General features: G+C 45.3%; 1 protein-coding gene across 2 annotated transcripts in view; it reads right to left on the reverse strand.

The window, feature by feature from the left end:
• The window catches only part of ADCY9 (adenylate cyclase 9), a 116,472-nt gene that overhangs the window by 35,824 nt on the left and 63,950 nt on the right, over window positions 1-16,698 (reverse strand). For both annotated transcript variants that reach the window (XM_057748486.1, XM_057748487.1), the window contains exon 3: window positions 3,925-4,115. In XM_057748486.1, coding sequence (XP_057604469.1) covers window positions 3,925-4,115 — 191 coding nt within the window. The remainder of the gene's footprint in view (window positions 1-3,924; window positions 4,116-16,698) is intronic.

Below are 16,698 nucleotides of genomic sequence, written 5' to 3' on the forward strand. Positions count from 1 at the left end.
AACGAGTGCTTCACGGGCATCACTTTGGTTCTGTTTAGTTCTGCCCAGGCTTCCAGTTCAGCCCTCAGTCTAGCTCTGCACAGCTATGTGTCTCTGTGTGTCATTAAAAAACTAAAAACATAAGCCATAAGGAAGTTGTAATTATCTACTACATGCCAGGCACAGTGCTGGACACTTGGGAAAAACTTAAGTTATGTAACAAATGGGCCCTGCAATCAAAGCGCTCACAGGAAGGGGCGTAAGAAACATAAGTATTTCAGGTTGTGTATATTATGACCAAGTGGTACAGACTAACTGAACTAAGGCTTCAGAGATGGGGAGGTAGTATCACTAGCTAGAGGTGTCCCAGGAAACTAAAGAAGCTGCACAGTGAGAGGAAGAGGGGATTTATGGGGAAGGGAAGTGATCGCACTGCAGGCAAGAGCAACAGGACCAAACCTCCGTGGATTCACTCAGTGAGAATTTACACAACACCTTTCCTCTAATTCCTTGGTTCTTTCATGAAACTGAAACTGCGGCCCTCTAAACCAAGTTCCCCTGCCGAGTTTATGATTAATCTCTCTGTCCCAAACTTTATTCCCTTTCTTGTCCCCTCTAACCCCAATCCTGGGCTAACTGAACACGCCTCGGCCAGAGTCAGATGACTAGGACAGCTGTTGTCAATAACATTGCTAACGCACCAAACTGCTGTTGTCAATATCACTGTTAAGGTACAAACTCAGGATGTTTCTCCAGGGCAAGATGAGCTCACGGACCCCCATCCATGGACCACCTGGCCTGAGAATTGTAAACCAGAGACACCCTGCCTCCCAGAACTACGATTAAGAAATGTCACAGAAATGTCACCACACGATGATGAACCCCAGCTTCATTGTTCTTCCCCCTTTAACTCAAAGACCAAGTTGGAGTGGATCTGAGGCTTGTGCCCTGCAAAAACCCTGACTCTGCTGCAGACACCTGCTGTCAGAGTTCGGCTTTCCACACTGTGGGCACCAGAGCTCTTTTGCTTGGTTACAAAACTCCTTCCACGAGACAAGCGCATCCCCAAAAGGTGCAGCTTGAAAGAAGAAATCTGTGGTCAAGAGGCCAGAGAATGCTTCATACCACTTCCCTCTCTGGAGACCTATCCATGTATGTTAGCGTGCCAAAGGCTCTGAGAAGGCCTGCAGTGAAGAAATGCTTTCGGTGTCGTTTAACCCATATAGATTTGACCATCAAACAATTTTTCCGGACTTGACGCCCACTTCCATCCTGAGAAACTACTGTTCAAGGGAACCTACTTGGGGAAATCCTCCTTAAAGCTCAATGGGCAGGGCTTCCCGTAATGGGCAGGGGGAGGAGGGGGACATGGGGAGCCAGAAATCCCCATGGGAGTCAACTTTTGCTGGCTGGGGCGGCAACAACAACAAAAGGAAAGAAGTCTGTTGACAGAAGGAGTCAACAGATCCCTGGGAAAGGACGAGAAGGAATTCGTGTCCAGTGGATCAGAACAGCTCACCATGGTGCAGACAACATGCAGTGACAAACCCATAGCACACGTGAGGTACCGACACGCTCGTGGGATAAATTCACCCAAAGGACCTGGAGCGAGCGACTGCAATTTCACTTTCGTATTGTTTAAAAACTTACTTGAGGGAAGACCTTGTATGTCAGATTATAATCTATATAATCTTTAAAGCAGACCTCAGTTTTCTGCCTTTCAAGTCTAGGATGACAGTTCATAGCGGCGATTCACTCAGTTCCCCAGTGTTTATGCCTCTCAGCTGCCTGCCCTGGCCCGACCCACACCCGGGAACCAGGGCCCAGAGCAGGGTTGTGAGGAGGGACCCCAAGTGGCAAAGTCTGGGATGGAGACGGGGCCTCCTATCTCCTCAAGCTCCTTCCACTCCAACCGTGAATCCTAGGAACCCTGCCCTTCAGGGGCATCTCTCGTCTTAGATATTCTATTACCCCCAAACACCATCAAAACACCCCCCAAATTATACTTCATATCCACTCATCTTTCCCTCCTGGAAGGGGCACAAAGATCCTTCTTTTTGTTTTGTTTTTTCTCAAATTGCTTTTGGTAAACACAGTGAACTTCATAGATCACAAGATTATTTGGAAAATTTATACATGGCAATAGAGTATGCTAAATAGTTTTCGCCCAACCAGATCAAAAACATATAAATACATAAATAGATTTATAACTAGAGCAAGAAATGTTCTGCTGGGGTGAGAGAAAATCTTTTTAAGGTGATTTAGTGCAGAGCAGCTGTCACTAACACTGCAGGTGTGTGATACAGTGAGGTCTGCAAGGGCACACACCCTCATGGATAGAAACACACGCGCGCGCACACACCATCTAAGGTGGCAGACAAACGCAGCAAAGCATTTTTTTCTGGCTTTGAGCTCTATTTCTCTGCTTGACTACAGCTCATTTGGAAGCCTGAGGAAACAATTCCTCCCCAAACAATAAGGCTGTATTTGGTAGGCACGTTTTCGTTCCCCTCCCCACCCAGCTCTTCCCAGCCCCTGTTCGGTGGCTCCTCTTTCTGACTCCTGCAAGACAGCAGCCTGGGCAAAGAGGCTGGCTTCAAAGTGTGCAGGCATTAAGGAAACCTCAGCTACATCTGCTGTCACACATGTGCCAGAGAGCACGGGCAAGGACAGGGTCTCATAGCCTATCCTCCAGAGGTGTGGCTTTACCCTCCCCGGCTAGGGGACATCGGGCTGTGTCTGGAGACCTTGGTTGTCACACTGGGAGGAGGGGCTGCTACTGGCATCTAGTGGGTGGAGGCCAGGGATGCTGCTCAACATCCCACTGTGCACAGGATTCCCCCCCGCCACCCCCAGAGAGTTCTCCAGCCCAACATGTTGATGGTGTTGGGGCTGAGAAACCCTGCACTAAGTAGACAAAGCACACGATGAAAACGATACGTGTGTGCTGTCCACAAACCTGAATGCAGGAAATGCACACAGCACCTGCATGAGAGGCACCGCGGAGTCCGACACTGAAATAATCTGGACGCTGCAGCTGAGTGCTACATTATGATGCTTCAGCTGAGGACCAAGATCACAAGCTTTCAATTCTGCTAATGGTGTGGACAGGCAGGAACGTATGGGATTACACCCATACCAACAGGCCACCATCCTGACCAAACATCACTGTGTTATTCGAGAGCACAAAACAGTGACGTGGAACTATTTTAACTGTCTGTCTCTTTAAAAAAAGAAAAAAAAAGGAAACAGCAAATATTTAAACTGTGAAAATTAACAAGAGGTACCAGTGGGAGAACTAAATCAAATGTGAAAACTGAGGAACGACTCATATACTAGAGTGATCTCATAAGCCCAGGGTCCGTTGTGTTAATTCCCTGGTAGTTTATTGGGACAGAAATGGGTGCAGCTATGCAGCCCCCAGGAGATCTCTGTCCCAACGATGAAATATGATGTTAGTGGCAAGCCTGCACTCTTCCAATGAGCTACAGCACAAGATTCACCCACAACAACAAAATTTAAAGTAATCATAAAACACTGAATTTCAAGAGATGTAGGAGCACTTGAGAAAGTAGTCTCTGAAATGAGACAGACTAGCCCTCCAAGCAAGATGCTGGGAGAATCACCTTTACTATTATCATTTATCATTAGCTTTCAGAAATCCCAAAAGACCTCATAGATTGCAGAAAAAGAAAATAATAACTCAAGTGAGAAGCAACTCTATGCAGTGTAGAAAGAAAATGGAGGTGCATAATATGTCAAAAAAGCAAAGGTATTAAAAATGCAAAATGATGCTAACTTTACACTAAATTTAAAAATCGTAAAAACCAAATGGAAGGGCATTCCAAGTCGTCTGCCACAGATCCAAAGCCTGTTTATTATTTCACATGTTCTACTGCAGAATTAGTATCAAGTTTTAGAAGTAGAAAAAAAAAAAAAACTAACCTTAAGGTTATCAAAGGTTTTGACAGTCTGCGCCAAGTCACTGACACTCCCTGGCGATGCTGTCCCCTGTCCCCTAGGGCCTGAGGACACCCGTGAGCCGTCAATGACCTCAAAGCCAGAAAGCAAGGCCTCTGAACAGCTGCAATGAGACTCCTTCGCTCTCTGACCCGCTATCAGGTATGTCTTCAAACCTACGGATAAAAATTACAGTCAGCACAGGTGGACACCAGTGTTGGTTGAAATGCAGCTCCGTCTTGCTCTCTACGCAGGACATGCTCCTGGAAAGTTGAGAGTAAAGTGAAAATGAGAATAGGTCATATTTTACTGCTACTCCTATGACCTTTCCAGAGACACGCAGCCTCAGGGAGAATGTCTGCCTCCAAGACACACCATGTATTCACGCTATGTTTTCTCTCAATGGCTCAATGTTTTCTCTGAATGTTTTCTCTGAATGACTGCATGCTTCATCTTCTGGGGCTGAAACGAGGGTTAAAAAGTCCCTTCTTGGAAGGGTCATGTGGCCTCTTCCTGACAGCAGTAGAGCCCACTGATGGTGGACTCTATACACTTCTTGGATGTGTTTCTACCTGTAAATACCAGTGGCCGACATTCTTAACAGTCAGTCTAGACGTGAGGGTGATTACAGACCATATCACCTACGTCAGGGACTGGCAACCACCACGAAAATGGAGAGCAGAATGTGCACCAACAGGAAACTAAGCCCTCCCTCGATTCAGACTTATCAAGTATCTACTTTCTGTGGGATCCAAACATTCACAGCTGGAACATCAGCTTTTGTCAAGTTGCATGACAGAATTTTATTCTCTCACAAAATCCCCATTGTAAAACAAGGTGGTTAAATGTACCATTAAGCTACAACTTTACAATCCCCATCAAAGGCGGAAGCAGCAATATATGCTACAGTGTTAAGGCGTTGTAACAGGCGGGCTGGGCCCTGCTCTGGGTGTACATCTGCTGGGAAAGTAACAAAGAGCAGCTTTTCCAGATGGAACTCAAGGGCTTTCTGAAAAAGAAGCAAGCCTTATTTAAAGAAATCCATTGTTACTCCTTCCTGGAATTTAACCAGACTGTGAATTTATGAAAGGGAGTGACAACGTGATTTATTCAATAACCATTTATTTTAGGCCTGGTATATGCTGTACACAGGGAATAAAATCAGAACAAAGAAGGATTCCTGTCTTAAAGAGTTTAAGCTGCAGCAGAGAGTGGTAAAGAAAAGCCATCATGGAGACCACTCAATCAAGAGGTGATATGTGTCTACACTGCTGAACTCATTCGGTTCCTCGCACTCAGTACATTTTAATAAATACTCTAGAATTAATTAATCCATTAAATCTGGGACTACTTAATCAATAATCCTTAATCATTTTATAATTAAACCACTATTTCATCACTTTATCTTTCTTCCTCTCCCTCCCTATTTATAAAATACAGTAGTGTACATTTTTAGGGCAACCATTCTGAGAACTTGGCGAGAGTCCTGGGACACCTAGAGACATTCAGGAGTGCGGCCGAATCACAGGTGGGATCCAAAGACTGAGATCAATCATTGTAGATGTTAACTGACTCCAAAGGAGATTGTTAAATGCTCACACTTAACTATGGTCCTGAACTTCCATGCATTTTTTTCCAACAAGAATTACATCCCAAATGATATATAGGATCAATCATAGTTCTGACTAACTACGTGTATAAACTTGAAAGGGAAATATGAACTAGAATACAACAGAAGGATAACAGCACCTTTGCATGAATTTCTCAGACTCTGTTAGAGATGACACCAAACCGATTTTGTCATTTTGCCTTGGGAGGGTCATAAAACACAAGCTCTGTGGGCTGAGAAGAGAGAAGCCCTATTTCTGACCTGCTGTGGCATCTCATTCCCGGCTTCACCCAACCAGGGCATGGAGAGGCCTGGTCCCTGGAGCTGCTGTAACAGTCTCTTTCTGACTGCCGGGTGTGGCGGATAAGTCACCCACCAGCGGCAGCAGGTGGGGAGAGCGGCCCAGTGAGCACCTGCAACCGCTGCAGGGTCTGCCTTGGGGGCAGGAGGAGCTATACTGAAGGGGAAGTTTTTCTGTCATGTCTGTGGCTGGCCCCAACCCCAGAACCTCGTTCCCCACACGAGGCCAGCAGCTCAGGGATCCCCTGCCCAAGGCTCTGCTCCCAGTCAACTTTCTCATACCTAGGAGAGGTCCTCGGTCAGGGAACCGCTTGTCCCCTCCCGGTGTGGCCCCTCGGGCAAGAGTAGGTGAAGGAAGCCTTTCCTGGAGGCGTGACAACTACAGCAGAGAAAGGGCTGAGCCACCAGTACTCAGTGGTGCTGCAGCCAGTCCTCCAAGCGGTAGCGCAGCCTCCACCCGGGGACACAGTGCACAGGGCCTGCCCTGGGGTTCACACCCCTGAGGTTTGTCATTGCTGTTTTGAATTGGGGCTACCGAGTTGCCACTCATTGCTCAAACCTTTATTAAGTGTCTCTGTTTACCATGCACTATGCTGGGTACCGAGGGGACGAGCATGAACACGGTAGCCGTGACCCTCCCTGTAGGGGCAGCTCCTGCAGGGGGATCTCGGCAGCAGGTGGGTGCGCCTACCCAGTCCAGGACCAGAAAGCACAGGAGGGTGTGTCTCGCAAAGACTCAGGGGTTCGGGAAGGCCTCCTGGGTGAAGTCCCCTCCATGCTGAGGGCTACAAGATGAAGAGAGGACAGCCCAGTGAAAGCCTCCAAGACCAGGGGCTGGGGCAGCCATGGTCCAGCCATGCGTGTCACCAGAACATTCAGGGAACTGGCCTCCAGAAAGGGAGCCTTTAGCAGGCAGAATGGAGGGGTGGAGGTGAGTGGCATATGGCTGGAAAAGAGAATATGTTGGGGGCAACAGGGGTGGGGAGGAGTAACGAGCAGGCACAAGGCTGAGGAAAGGCCAGGGAGCCCTGGAAAAGCAGCCACAAGTGGGTGGTGAGGGAGTCAAGGGACAAGGGAGGTGGGAAACAATTGTGGGGACAGAAACCTACTCCCACCGAAGTGCAGGGGCGACAGGTGATGCTTTCATGGCAGGCATGAGTATGCCGGGTAAGGGCATGCGGCTTCCGGGGAGAAGCCCTGGGATTCACACTCCGCCCCTCCTAAATGTGTGTTAGAGTGAGATACTTCATTGCTCCACATCTCACTAAGAAGAGCACTCACCCCACAGGGCTGACTCAAGGATTAAATGATTAACACACATGAAGCCTTCACAACAGTGCCTGGCACACAGTAAAAACTCAGTAACCTTAGCTATTATTATCAATATGGGTGTTTGACCTGCTTATCACTGGGAGTCTTTTTTATGTTCCTTCTATGTACAAAAGCATCTGCAGGATTGTTAAATCAATAACTGCTCCAAATTTGTTCCTAACTTGAATTTTTCTTTGGGGAGCCCCTAATGACCAACCTGTATCAGTAACACAGCAATGTTAGTGTTTTAAAGGGGAAACGCATTGATGTGTCCATGCCAAGCAAAAATGGTGAACAAATTAAGCAACTTTTAATTTATGCCTCAATATGGAAAGTTAGATTTAAAGTGAAACGTTCTGCCAAAACTAGAGTGATATCAGTATGATAAAGTCAGGCCAGATGTGAAAGGTTCCAGGGAATGTACCAGGGCCGGGTGACTGGGCTGCAGTCAGGCGAGGTCAAAAGACATAAGGATTTAATGAGTAACCACACACATGGACCCTGGGGTCCAAGTTCGTTAGAATGGCTCTTTTAGAGCAGAAGGTCAAAATAAGGCAGCCTGATTATTTATTTTGTTTAGTGTAAACAGGAGAACAATTAATAAGGTTTCTTATATTCTTTCCTGATAACTTTTAAACCTCACCAGCACGGATGCCTTTCATCCGCTTAACTTCACAGCAGCTGGAGAAATGGGGGAGATGGTTTCCATGAGCTCCTGTCTGGCAGAGGTGTTGTCTGCGGCTGCGTGTGCCCAGGAGCCGTCGACATGGCTGACAATCTTAACTATAGCATCACTTCTTTAAGGAGAAAAACTGAGCCTTGCACACAACTCGTGTTTAGTTTTCATGAGCTGAGTGTAATTTGAGTGAATGCAAAGTCCATTTTGGAAAAGAAAGATTATTCTGGCTGCTTTATCACGGTCTTTTTCTGCAGGACTCTCGCTTTGGAGGGCGATATCCTCAATCCAAGAACCCAGGGCCCGAGTGTCAACCCAACAGAAAGAAGAGAATAGTCAGGAAGGAAAGAATGTGTGGAGGCGTGACCTTGGGAGTTAGTAGCCTGACACAGCAAACGCCTGGGAGCTTGCATCAGTGATGATTTGAAACAATCAACATAAGGGAGGCAACCAGTTTGGGCTCGATCACAAACCAAACGGCCTAAAAACTTACTTCACTTTGCAATGAATTTTTCCTCCTAATGAGGTCTGTAATGGCTGAGTAGAATGAGGATTATTTAAACTAAACTGTAGTCAGTTAATATGGAAAATAAAGATTAAAAATGCTCAATCTTAATCTACCAAATATCAGTGCCTACAAATCTATAGATATTTCGTAATTATCTATTGCTTCTGCTTAAGAAGACCAAAAGTTTTTCACCTTGTAAACATCAAAACACTCTGGATGGGCCTAAGTCCTCTCTACTCCTATGGGAAACAATTAATCACAAGGAGGTGATCCTGGTCCTGGCTGTCCCAACACTTGACAATAAATCACAAGTTCCGACAGCAAGTGGCTCTGGGTGAAACTTAACTTCTTCTTAAAAAAGTGAAGTCGCAAATAGTAAAATACGAGACAGATTTACCCAAGCAGGTGAAAGAAACAAAAGGTGGGCACCATGCCTGTGTACCTTGATCTTGACTACACCTGAAGCCTAACAAACACAAGAATACACAGGTGCATGCACACACCCACACGTGCTCCTGTGGTGGGCACCCTCTGCACCAGCCTCCATCTCTTTGCAGGAATGGGTACATGTCACAGCCAAAGGTAACTGACGGGGCAGCTACTTGGTGACCACGTTCCTGTGAGCTGTCTTCTTCTGAACTTTCCTACTTGGCATGAATAAGTGCTACCGTGCTCAATGCTGAGAACTAACACTGGGAAAGTCCAATGTAATCACCTTCAAAGACCCACTCCTCCCACCTCTAAAAATCTCCAGAGTTAGGCCTTCAAAAGCTACAAAATGAGTTCTTTGAAAGGTAGCATTTGGCTGTTTATGCAAACAGTCGGCTGGGTACTAACCAATCATTCATTCATTGGCTCATTCACACACTCACTTGCCAACATTCAGTGAGTGTCTACTGAGCGTGAGGACCTGAGCTGAGCGTTGGCAGAAATGGGTAGGAAAAAGGACTGCTCCAGTGTCAGCAACAGTGCAGGTGAAAACCATGGCCTAAAGTGGAAAGTGTGGTTACCTAATGAAGACCCCACTCCACAGGGCTGCTGCAAGGATTAAATGAGTTAATGCTTTTCCTTAGAGCGTCTTCAGGAACACTCGGGAGTAACCTGGAGTAGACTGAGGAAGGGCCTGAGGTAAAGCTCATAAAGAATTAAATGGGAGGATGGAAGGCTGGTAGTGAAGGTGTGAACAATGAGTGAGTGATGCACACATCGACAAGAAGAGAGAATCACATGAAGTGAAGTCTGTGTGCTGGCAGGGTGTTCGCAAGTGACAAAAGGAGTTTTTACAGTGAGTTTTAGGAAACAAAAGGAACATAAAGGTCTACAATAACTATCTCAGAACACTGCATACAACAGAGGTGAAATAATCAGAAGCGACTTCGAACCAAGACAGCTAGAAGGGAGGGTGTCAGGAACTGAGACAGACTAACAACTAATGAACTATTATTCACCTAACGGTAACCCACAGTGGCCAACAGACACAAGACAGCACGTCAGGTCACACCTGGAGCAGTTACAGGAGGAGCCACAGACTAATTTTAAACTAATTTTAAACTAACAGTTTAGAATTAATAACTAATTTTAAGAGTTGCAGATTTACGTATAGGACATAGACAATGGGAAACAGATTCTAGAAAGAAGATAAATGAAAGACAATTTAAAATCTGGGAATAGGTGGCAGCTAAATAACTGAAAAGTAAAACCAAAAAAAGGGAATACATTGAAAATAGAAATAAAGCTATAGCATGCTAAGTGAAAGAAGCCAGTCACAAAAGGCCACATACTACATAATTCCATTGATATGAAATGTCCAGAATAGGCAAATTCATAGACACAGAAAGTAGCCCAGTGGTTGCCAGAGGTTTGGGGGTTGAGGGATGGGGAGCAACTGTTAATGGTACAGGGTTCCTTTTGGGGGTGATGAAAATATTCTAAAATTAGATTGTGATGATGGTTGCACAGCTGTGAATACTCTAAAATCCACTGACTTGTATACTTTGGAAGCGTGAGCTGTACAGTATGTTAATTATACCTCAATAAAGCTGTTTTTAAAAAACAAAACAAAACTATGCAAACGTCAAGATGCCAACAGTCCTGAGATTCAGAGGAAAAGTGAAAAAAAAGCCAGTAAGAAATACATTATCCTTGGGAATTCAAGGTAAAGGAGTGGGCATTGGCAGGTAAAAGAAAAATGTTACAAGTAAAGTCTTGGAAATAGATAACGTAGTAGAGCTAGGATGTAAAAACATATAAATAAGAAATAAAGCTAAATAACCTTGAAGAACTAAAAATTCAACATGGCAAGAGTTCAGAAGTCTGGGAGAGATTAAACAAAACAAAACAAAAGTTTGACCTTCACGAGATATCTCCAAGAATCATCAAATTTGCAACACTCACTGCTGCAGTCTAGTCCAGAAGAATTGCGCTGACACCCAGGCTGTCTTCCTAGATCACCAACCTGATTCCTCCCCCTCCCTCCCCAGAAGATGAGGAGCGCTCACTGTGCTACACGGCAAGGCTGCCAGAGCACCGGGGCTGCAGCCTCCCCACAACACAGAGGATGGCGGGGCTCTCCCAGGTGCCCCAGCACTGCTGCTCCCTTCTCACCCACCAGGACTTTCATCTGCAAAGGGCAGGGGCACCACCACCCGAGATACTTCATGGAAGCATCCTTAGCTGGGAAGAAAGGCAACCTTGACAACCTCACCCTGCCTCACCTGGAAACTTCATATTATGCAAAAAAAACAAAACCAAAAACAAAAACCACAATTCTTACCATTCCTGACTAGCCTTTCCTGGGAGTAACGCGCCAGGGCCTTCACCACCTGTTCCTTCAAGGGAATGTTTATTCAAGCTCTGGCTGGCTCCCAAATCACATTTCCAGCACAGTCACATGCTTGCCGCAAATTTCCTCACTTCCCAAGTCAACCAGTTTTCAGGTCACATCAAAGTTTTCTCTCTTTTGATGGGAGTTTTGCATACTGGCTGGAACAACGCCAGAAAGTTTCCTAAACAGCATTTTCTCACCAGAGGCAGGCTTGCTTGAGCCATAGAACCGGGAAACCCAAACCTCTACTTTCTGATCAAGAAGCAATATCTTCTTAGACACCTCCAGTTTCTCTAATGTCATTTCAGCACTAGAGGTGGTCTTTCTTTTTTAGACCTTTTTCAGTAGAATCAGAGCTGTGTTTGTCTGGTACGTTCTTAATAACCCAGAAAGTGTTGCTGGGCATCAGACGAGAAGTCGACAGCCCATCCCTCCGCTCAGGGGTCACCACTGGCCGGGGAGTTCTCTCTCCCAAGCTAGCCTCACACTAATTCCTGCCTCAAGAAAATCACAGCTATGTTGTAGACTCTTGCAGGAGCAAAACTGAAAGTGAAACCAAGGCAGTGAGTAGAGTGCCCACATCTGAGAAGAGGTCGAGGGACGGTCCGGGGGCACATCGACATGCAGAGACGTGACTTATATAAAAACATGACCTGGAGCTGCAGTCAACAGCCCCTCATTCACGAGAAGGGGGTGGTTGAGTCTCGAGGAGTCCCCTTGTCTAAGGGCAGAGAGTGGGGCAGATTCTAAAGGAGAGGCAGACTCGGGCAGAAAGCCAGGGGTTCAGACTCCCTGGGAAGGAGGGGCAGACACTCCAGCAAGCAGGTCCCTGCCCCGCAGAGGTGCTGGCCCCAAATCACACAGCTGAGTACTTGGAGAGGAGGAGGCATGAAGAGCAGTTAGTATCACGGGAAAGAAGCGAAGCATTATTCCGAATAACACCAGACCACCTTAAAAACACAGAAATACAGTTTGAGGAGCTAATGTAAAATGCGATGACAATACTTGATAACACTGTATTATATAATTGAAATCTACTAAGTGAATAGAACTCAAATGTTCTCACCAAGAAAAGAAAATGATAAATACGCGACATGATGGATGTGTTAATTAACTAGACGTGGGAATCCTTTCACAATGTATACATATATCAAATCACAATCTACACTTTAAATCTCTTACACTTTTATTTGTCAATTATAACCTCAAGAAAACTGAAAAAATTTCAGGGAAAAAAAAACATAGAAATACACCAAAATATTAACAGAACAACAGGATTATGAAAATTCACTTTCTATACTGATTTTTTTCTTATTTACTTTATGTTTAAAATAAGGATGAAGTTTTGAATTTATTACAAAATATTTTAGACATAGAAACAAATAATGAAAAGTAGGCTGAAGACTCGGAGTCCCTCCAGTCCAAGGAACACAAGATCCCTGACCATCCAGGTCCCCTGTAGGCCTTCCCCACTACACCTCTCCTCCCCTGCAAAGAGCGGAACTATCCCCAAGGCCATGGCCACAGGCTCTTGGCCACGGGCTCGTCCCCAAGTTTAAGTTTTCACTATATACATATGTAATGCTAAACAATACGCAGCATTAATATGTTTTTTAACCTTTACATAAATATTGTAAGTATTCTTTTGAAAGTTGTTTTTTTGGTCCAACAATATGTATGAGACTCATCCATACTGACACATGACCCACATTCATTTATTTTTGACACTATGAGGTGTCCCACTGCATAAATACACCATGATTCAAAAAGAAAGCCTCCAAGTATTATATTAATTAACACCAACGATAAACTCTGTTCTGTTACAAATAAGAAATATCAATAAAGACATGCTACACGCAAAAACACCACTGATTTAAAGAATACATCATAAATATACATTTAGGAATGAAACGGAACTCGTGAAGACTAGTAAAAAAACAAAAAAATTAGGAGAGGAGCTCATGTATGGAAGAAAAGTTGCCGAAAAAAAGTCAAAGAAATCAAACTCAGCGAAGCAGGCAACACAAAGTTCACACTGAAATGGAAAAAACAAAATAGGGAGAGGAGAGGAACACAGAGCTCCTCAAATTGTGAATTAAGGAGGTTGAGAGGGCACAACTCCATTACCCTGGTTAAGAGAACCCTCAGGTCTGCCGCAGAGTTAGGTCACATGCCTGCCACCTTCCCAAATGAAGAAATGGACAGAGGGTCCCAGGAAAGAAATTCACACCAGGCTGACTCGACCCAATCAGGTCAAGGGCCTGACTTTGCAGCCATACACAGTGGGGCTGGGAGGAACTGGAGGAGAAGGTTCCAGAAAACTGAAGAGGCTTTGACAGGGGCGGGATGGGGGGTGGGGTGGTTGATGAGCTAATACAGGTAGTGGACTACCAGGGCACTTCCAAGAGACTACTGGGACAGTTCCAAGAAAACTGTCTTTGATGACAGAAATGTCCTACAGCTGTCAGTTCAGCAGCCACTGGCCACCTAGCACTCGAAATGTGGCTCGTATGAGTGAAAAACTAAATTCCTAATGTTTTCTCATCATAACTTAAATTTTAAATAGCTACACGTGGCTCACTGCTACCACGCTGAAGAGTGCAGATCTAGATTCTTCCTTATTGAAGAACAGGAGTGAATTGGCAACAGAAAGCTCCTTCTTTATTAACTAGAGAAGAAGTATAAGAACTATTAAAAAAAAGAATGGGTGGGGCAAAGAGGAAAACTAAATGTGAAACCAATAAGCATGAACTTTTTATTTATTATAGATGACATTTAGTAGTGAAGACAAGGAGCAAATAACCCTGTACACTAAGAGCAGGAATACCAATTGGAAAATAGGATAGAAATAGGTACTCTACCAAACAAAATGGCAGACAATCTCTAAGAATTAGAAAACAAGAGAGCTAGGAAAGACTGAACATTTTCCAAAAAAACCTTAAAATGGTTTGGAAATTTGATTCAAAAATCTAATTCAGAGCCCATCTGTATGTAGTTCAACCTTGCTTGACATATATTATTCCTAAAAATGTTTTAATATGAATATTTATAAGATATGCTGTATGTTCCACTTTATATACACTTTAAATTTTACTGCACGATTCCTAAAAGCAGTTTGTAAAATGAACACTGAGCTCTCTGATCTTTCACACCCATTAAAAGCAACGCATGTAGTAAAACACACCACTGAACAAATTACCATTTCGTGGGGGTTCTCTAACTCCACTAACCTGAATGTTGAACTAGGCACGCAGCCATGATGCTAATGGATTTGGCACAAACCGCTGGGGCCAGGCCAGAGAAGGCATCTCACGAGCGGTAGCACTGTACCAGCCCTTCTGCTGAGACCCAGTCCCAGGCAGAGCTGTGAAGCAGGTAAACTGGCTCTGGTCGCCTCAGCCAACCTCCCCTCTCTTTCTGCTCCTCCCAGGTACCCCCCTCCATGCCACCTGCTGTCTGAATGTCCACCAGCATCCATGTGATCGAGAGCCTTTGGGCGCTGTGATATCAACCAGGATGAGAGAGAGGAGGGAGCCCCAGGGACTAACCCCTGCCCCCTGCCCACGAGCCACCAGCGGTGGTCAAGGAACTCCCTGCTGCAGCTGACTGACCTGCATATTGTGCCTTCCTGACAGGAATTTGGTCCCAGAGCAAAGCTGTGCCTCATCTGGGACCATCAGGAAGCATGGCATTCCTACTGGATTCTCTGAAATACTTTAAATTTCTCGAGGACCCATGATGACATCTTCTGGAGACCAGATGGTGAACCACAGGTTCTCAACCAGATCAAAGCCAATGGCCCCGTGTCACCCCATTTTTATTACATACTTCATTTGCAATGTCCTCTTTACCTTCCTGAATAAAATTAAATTCATGGACCATAGGTAACCCTTTGTCACCGAGACCATCAAAAACACTTCTACCAGTCTCCTGCTGCTGCGTGGCCTTGCATCAAGCTGCCATGGGACACAATGAGGGGAGCTTGGGAAAGTGGGTGCTGGGCTGTGGCAGGTCCTCTTCCCCTACAAGCCAAGTCAGAAGTTCCATAGTTCTCTTCCCACACCTTTCCCTGCCGAGAGAGAAACAGCTGGAAGGATAAAAGACTGAAAATTCCACAATGCTGTATGTGCATCTATTACGAAATTGTAGACATAATATATGAGTGTGTGTGTACCTGCAGCAGTTTTAAAAGGAAAAGATTTCTGAACATATCCTATTCATTCTTTCAGCAAATAATGAGCTCCTGAAATCTGCCAGGAATGAGGCTAGGCCCATTATAAATGTTCTTAATACCATACATTCCCTCTGTCTTACTCACCTGAGTACTGACAGCACCCAGCTGAAGGCTAGCACACAGGACATTCAGACGTGTCAAGAACTGACCACACTCCTACAGCAGTGGTCTATCTGTATAGCATGAAAATCAAGCGAGGGCAGAACAAAGTACTGAAAGTACTGTACCTTCTCGAACTATACAGTAAATGTTCCTTACACAACAGGAACAAAAAGTTACTTGTCTACTGATTCTATCTGAGCACCCACTATATGTCAGGCGAACATTAACAACAAAACTGTGAGTGTGACAGACAATTGTCCCTGTGAAACTAGAAGTAGGAAAATAAACAATAAACTGCACCTCACTGAAGCAAAGTTGGGGAGGAGTGTGGCACAGGTGAGGCTGGAGCAGCGGGCAAGGCTGGGCCCGTCAGGAGCAGCCTGACTTAGAGCTGGGCCCGTCAGGAGCAGCCTGACTTAGAGCTGGGCCCGTGGAAGGCCTCAACAGAGTTTTAAGCATGGGTGAACACAATCCAATTTTCTCTCTTTTTTTGCATTTTAATTTTTAAAAAACTTTTAAATTTGAAGTAATTTTAGACATACAGAAAAGTTACAAATAAAGTACAAAGGAGTTCCCTTCTATTCCTCTACCACCTATCCTGATGTTACTGTCCTCTGTGCTATGTCAAACACAGGACAACAATCAAGAAAAGGAAATTAATGCTGATACAATACTGTTAACCAGACGACAGACTTGATTCAAATGTCACCAATTTTTGCTCTGATTTCTATTCCAAGATCCTACTCAGATCCTGGCTGACTGGGGGTGGTGGGTGGCTGGGAGGTGTCGAGAGCAGCAGCAGGACTCGTCCTGAGGTTGTTGCTGTGACCCAGGCAGAGGGTAAGAGCGGCCCGGCCTAGAGTGACTGCGGGGTAGAAGCAGGCAGATTCCCGATACAATGTCCATGCAGAACTGACAGGATGTGCCAACAGGCTGCATGTGGGGGTGAGAAAGGGGAAGAAGGCCGATTCCCCAGGTTCTGCCTTACTCACTGGCTGAGAAGGACTGGGGCTGGTAAAGGTTTGGGGGGCAAGAGTAGAAGCTCAGTTTTGGACCCTTTAGTTATAAAATGCCTGTGAAATCCCCTCGTGAAGACGTCCAGGGGGCAGCCACACTATCCCAATCAGAGGGGAGATCCAGACTAGAGAAGGAGAGAAGGGATGTTGCTACTACACCCATGGAGAGGGTGACGGCG

The sequence above is a fragment of the Hippopotamus amphibius genome, chromosome 9, assembly GCF_030028045.1.
Source record: "Hippopotamus amphibius kiboko isolate mHipAmp2 chromosome 9, mHipAmp2.hap2, whole genome shotgun sequence".
Taxonomy (NCBI): Eukaryota; Metazoa; Chordata; class Mammalia; order Artiodactyla; family Hippopotamidae; genus Hippopotamus; species Hippopotamus amphibius.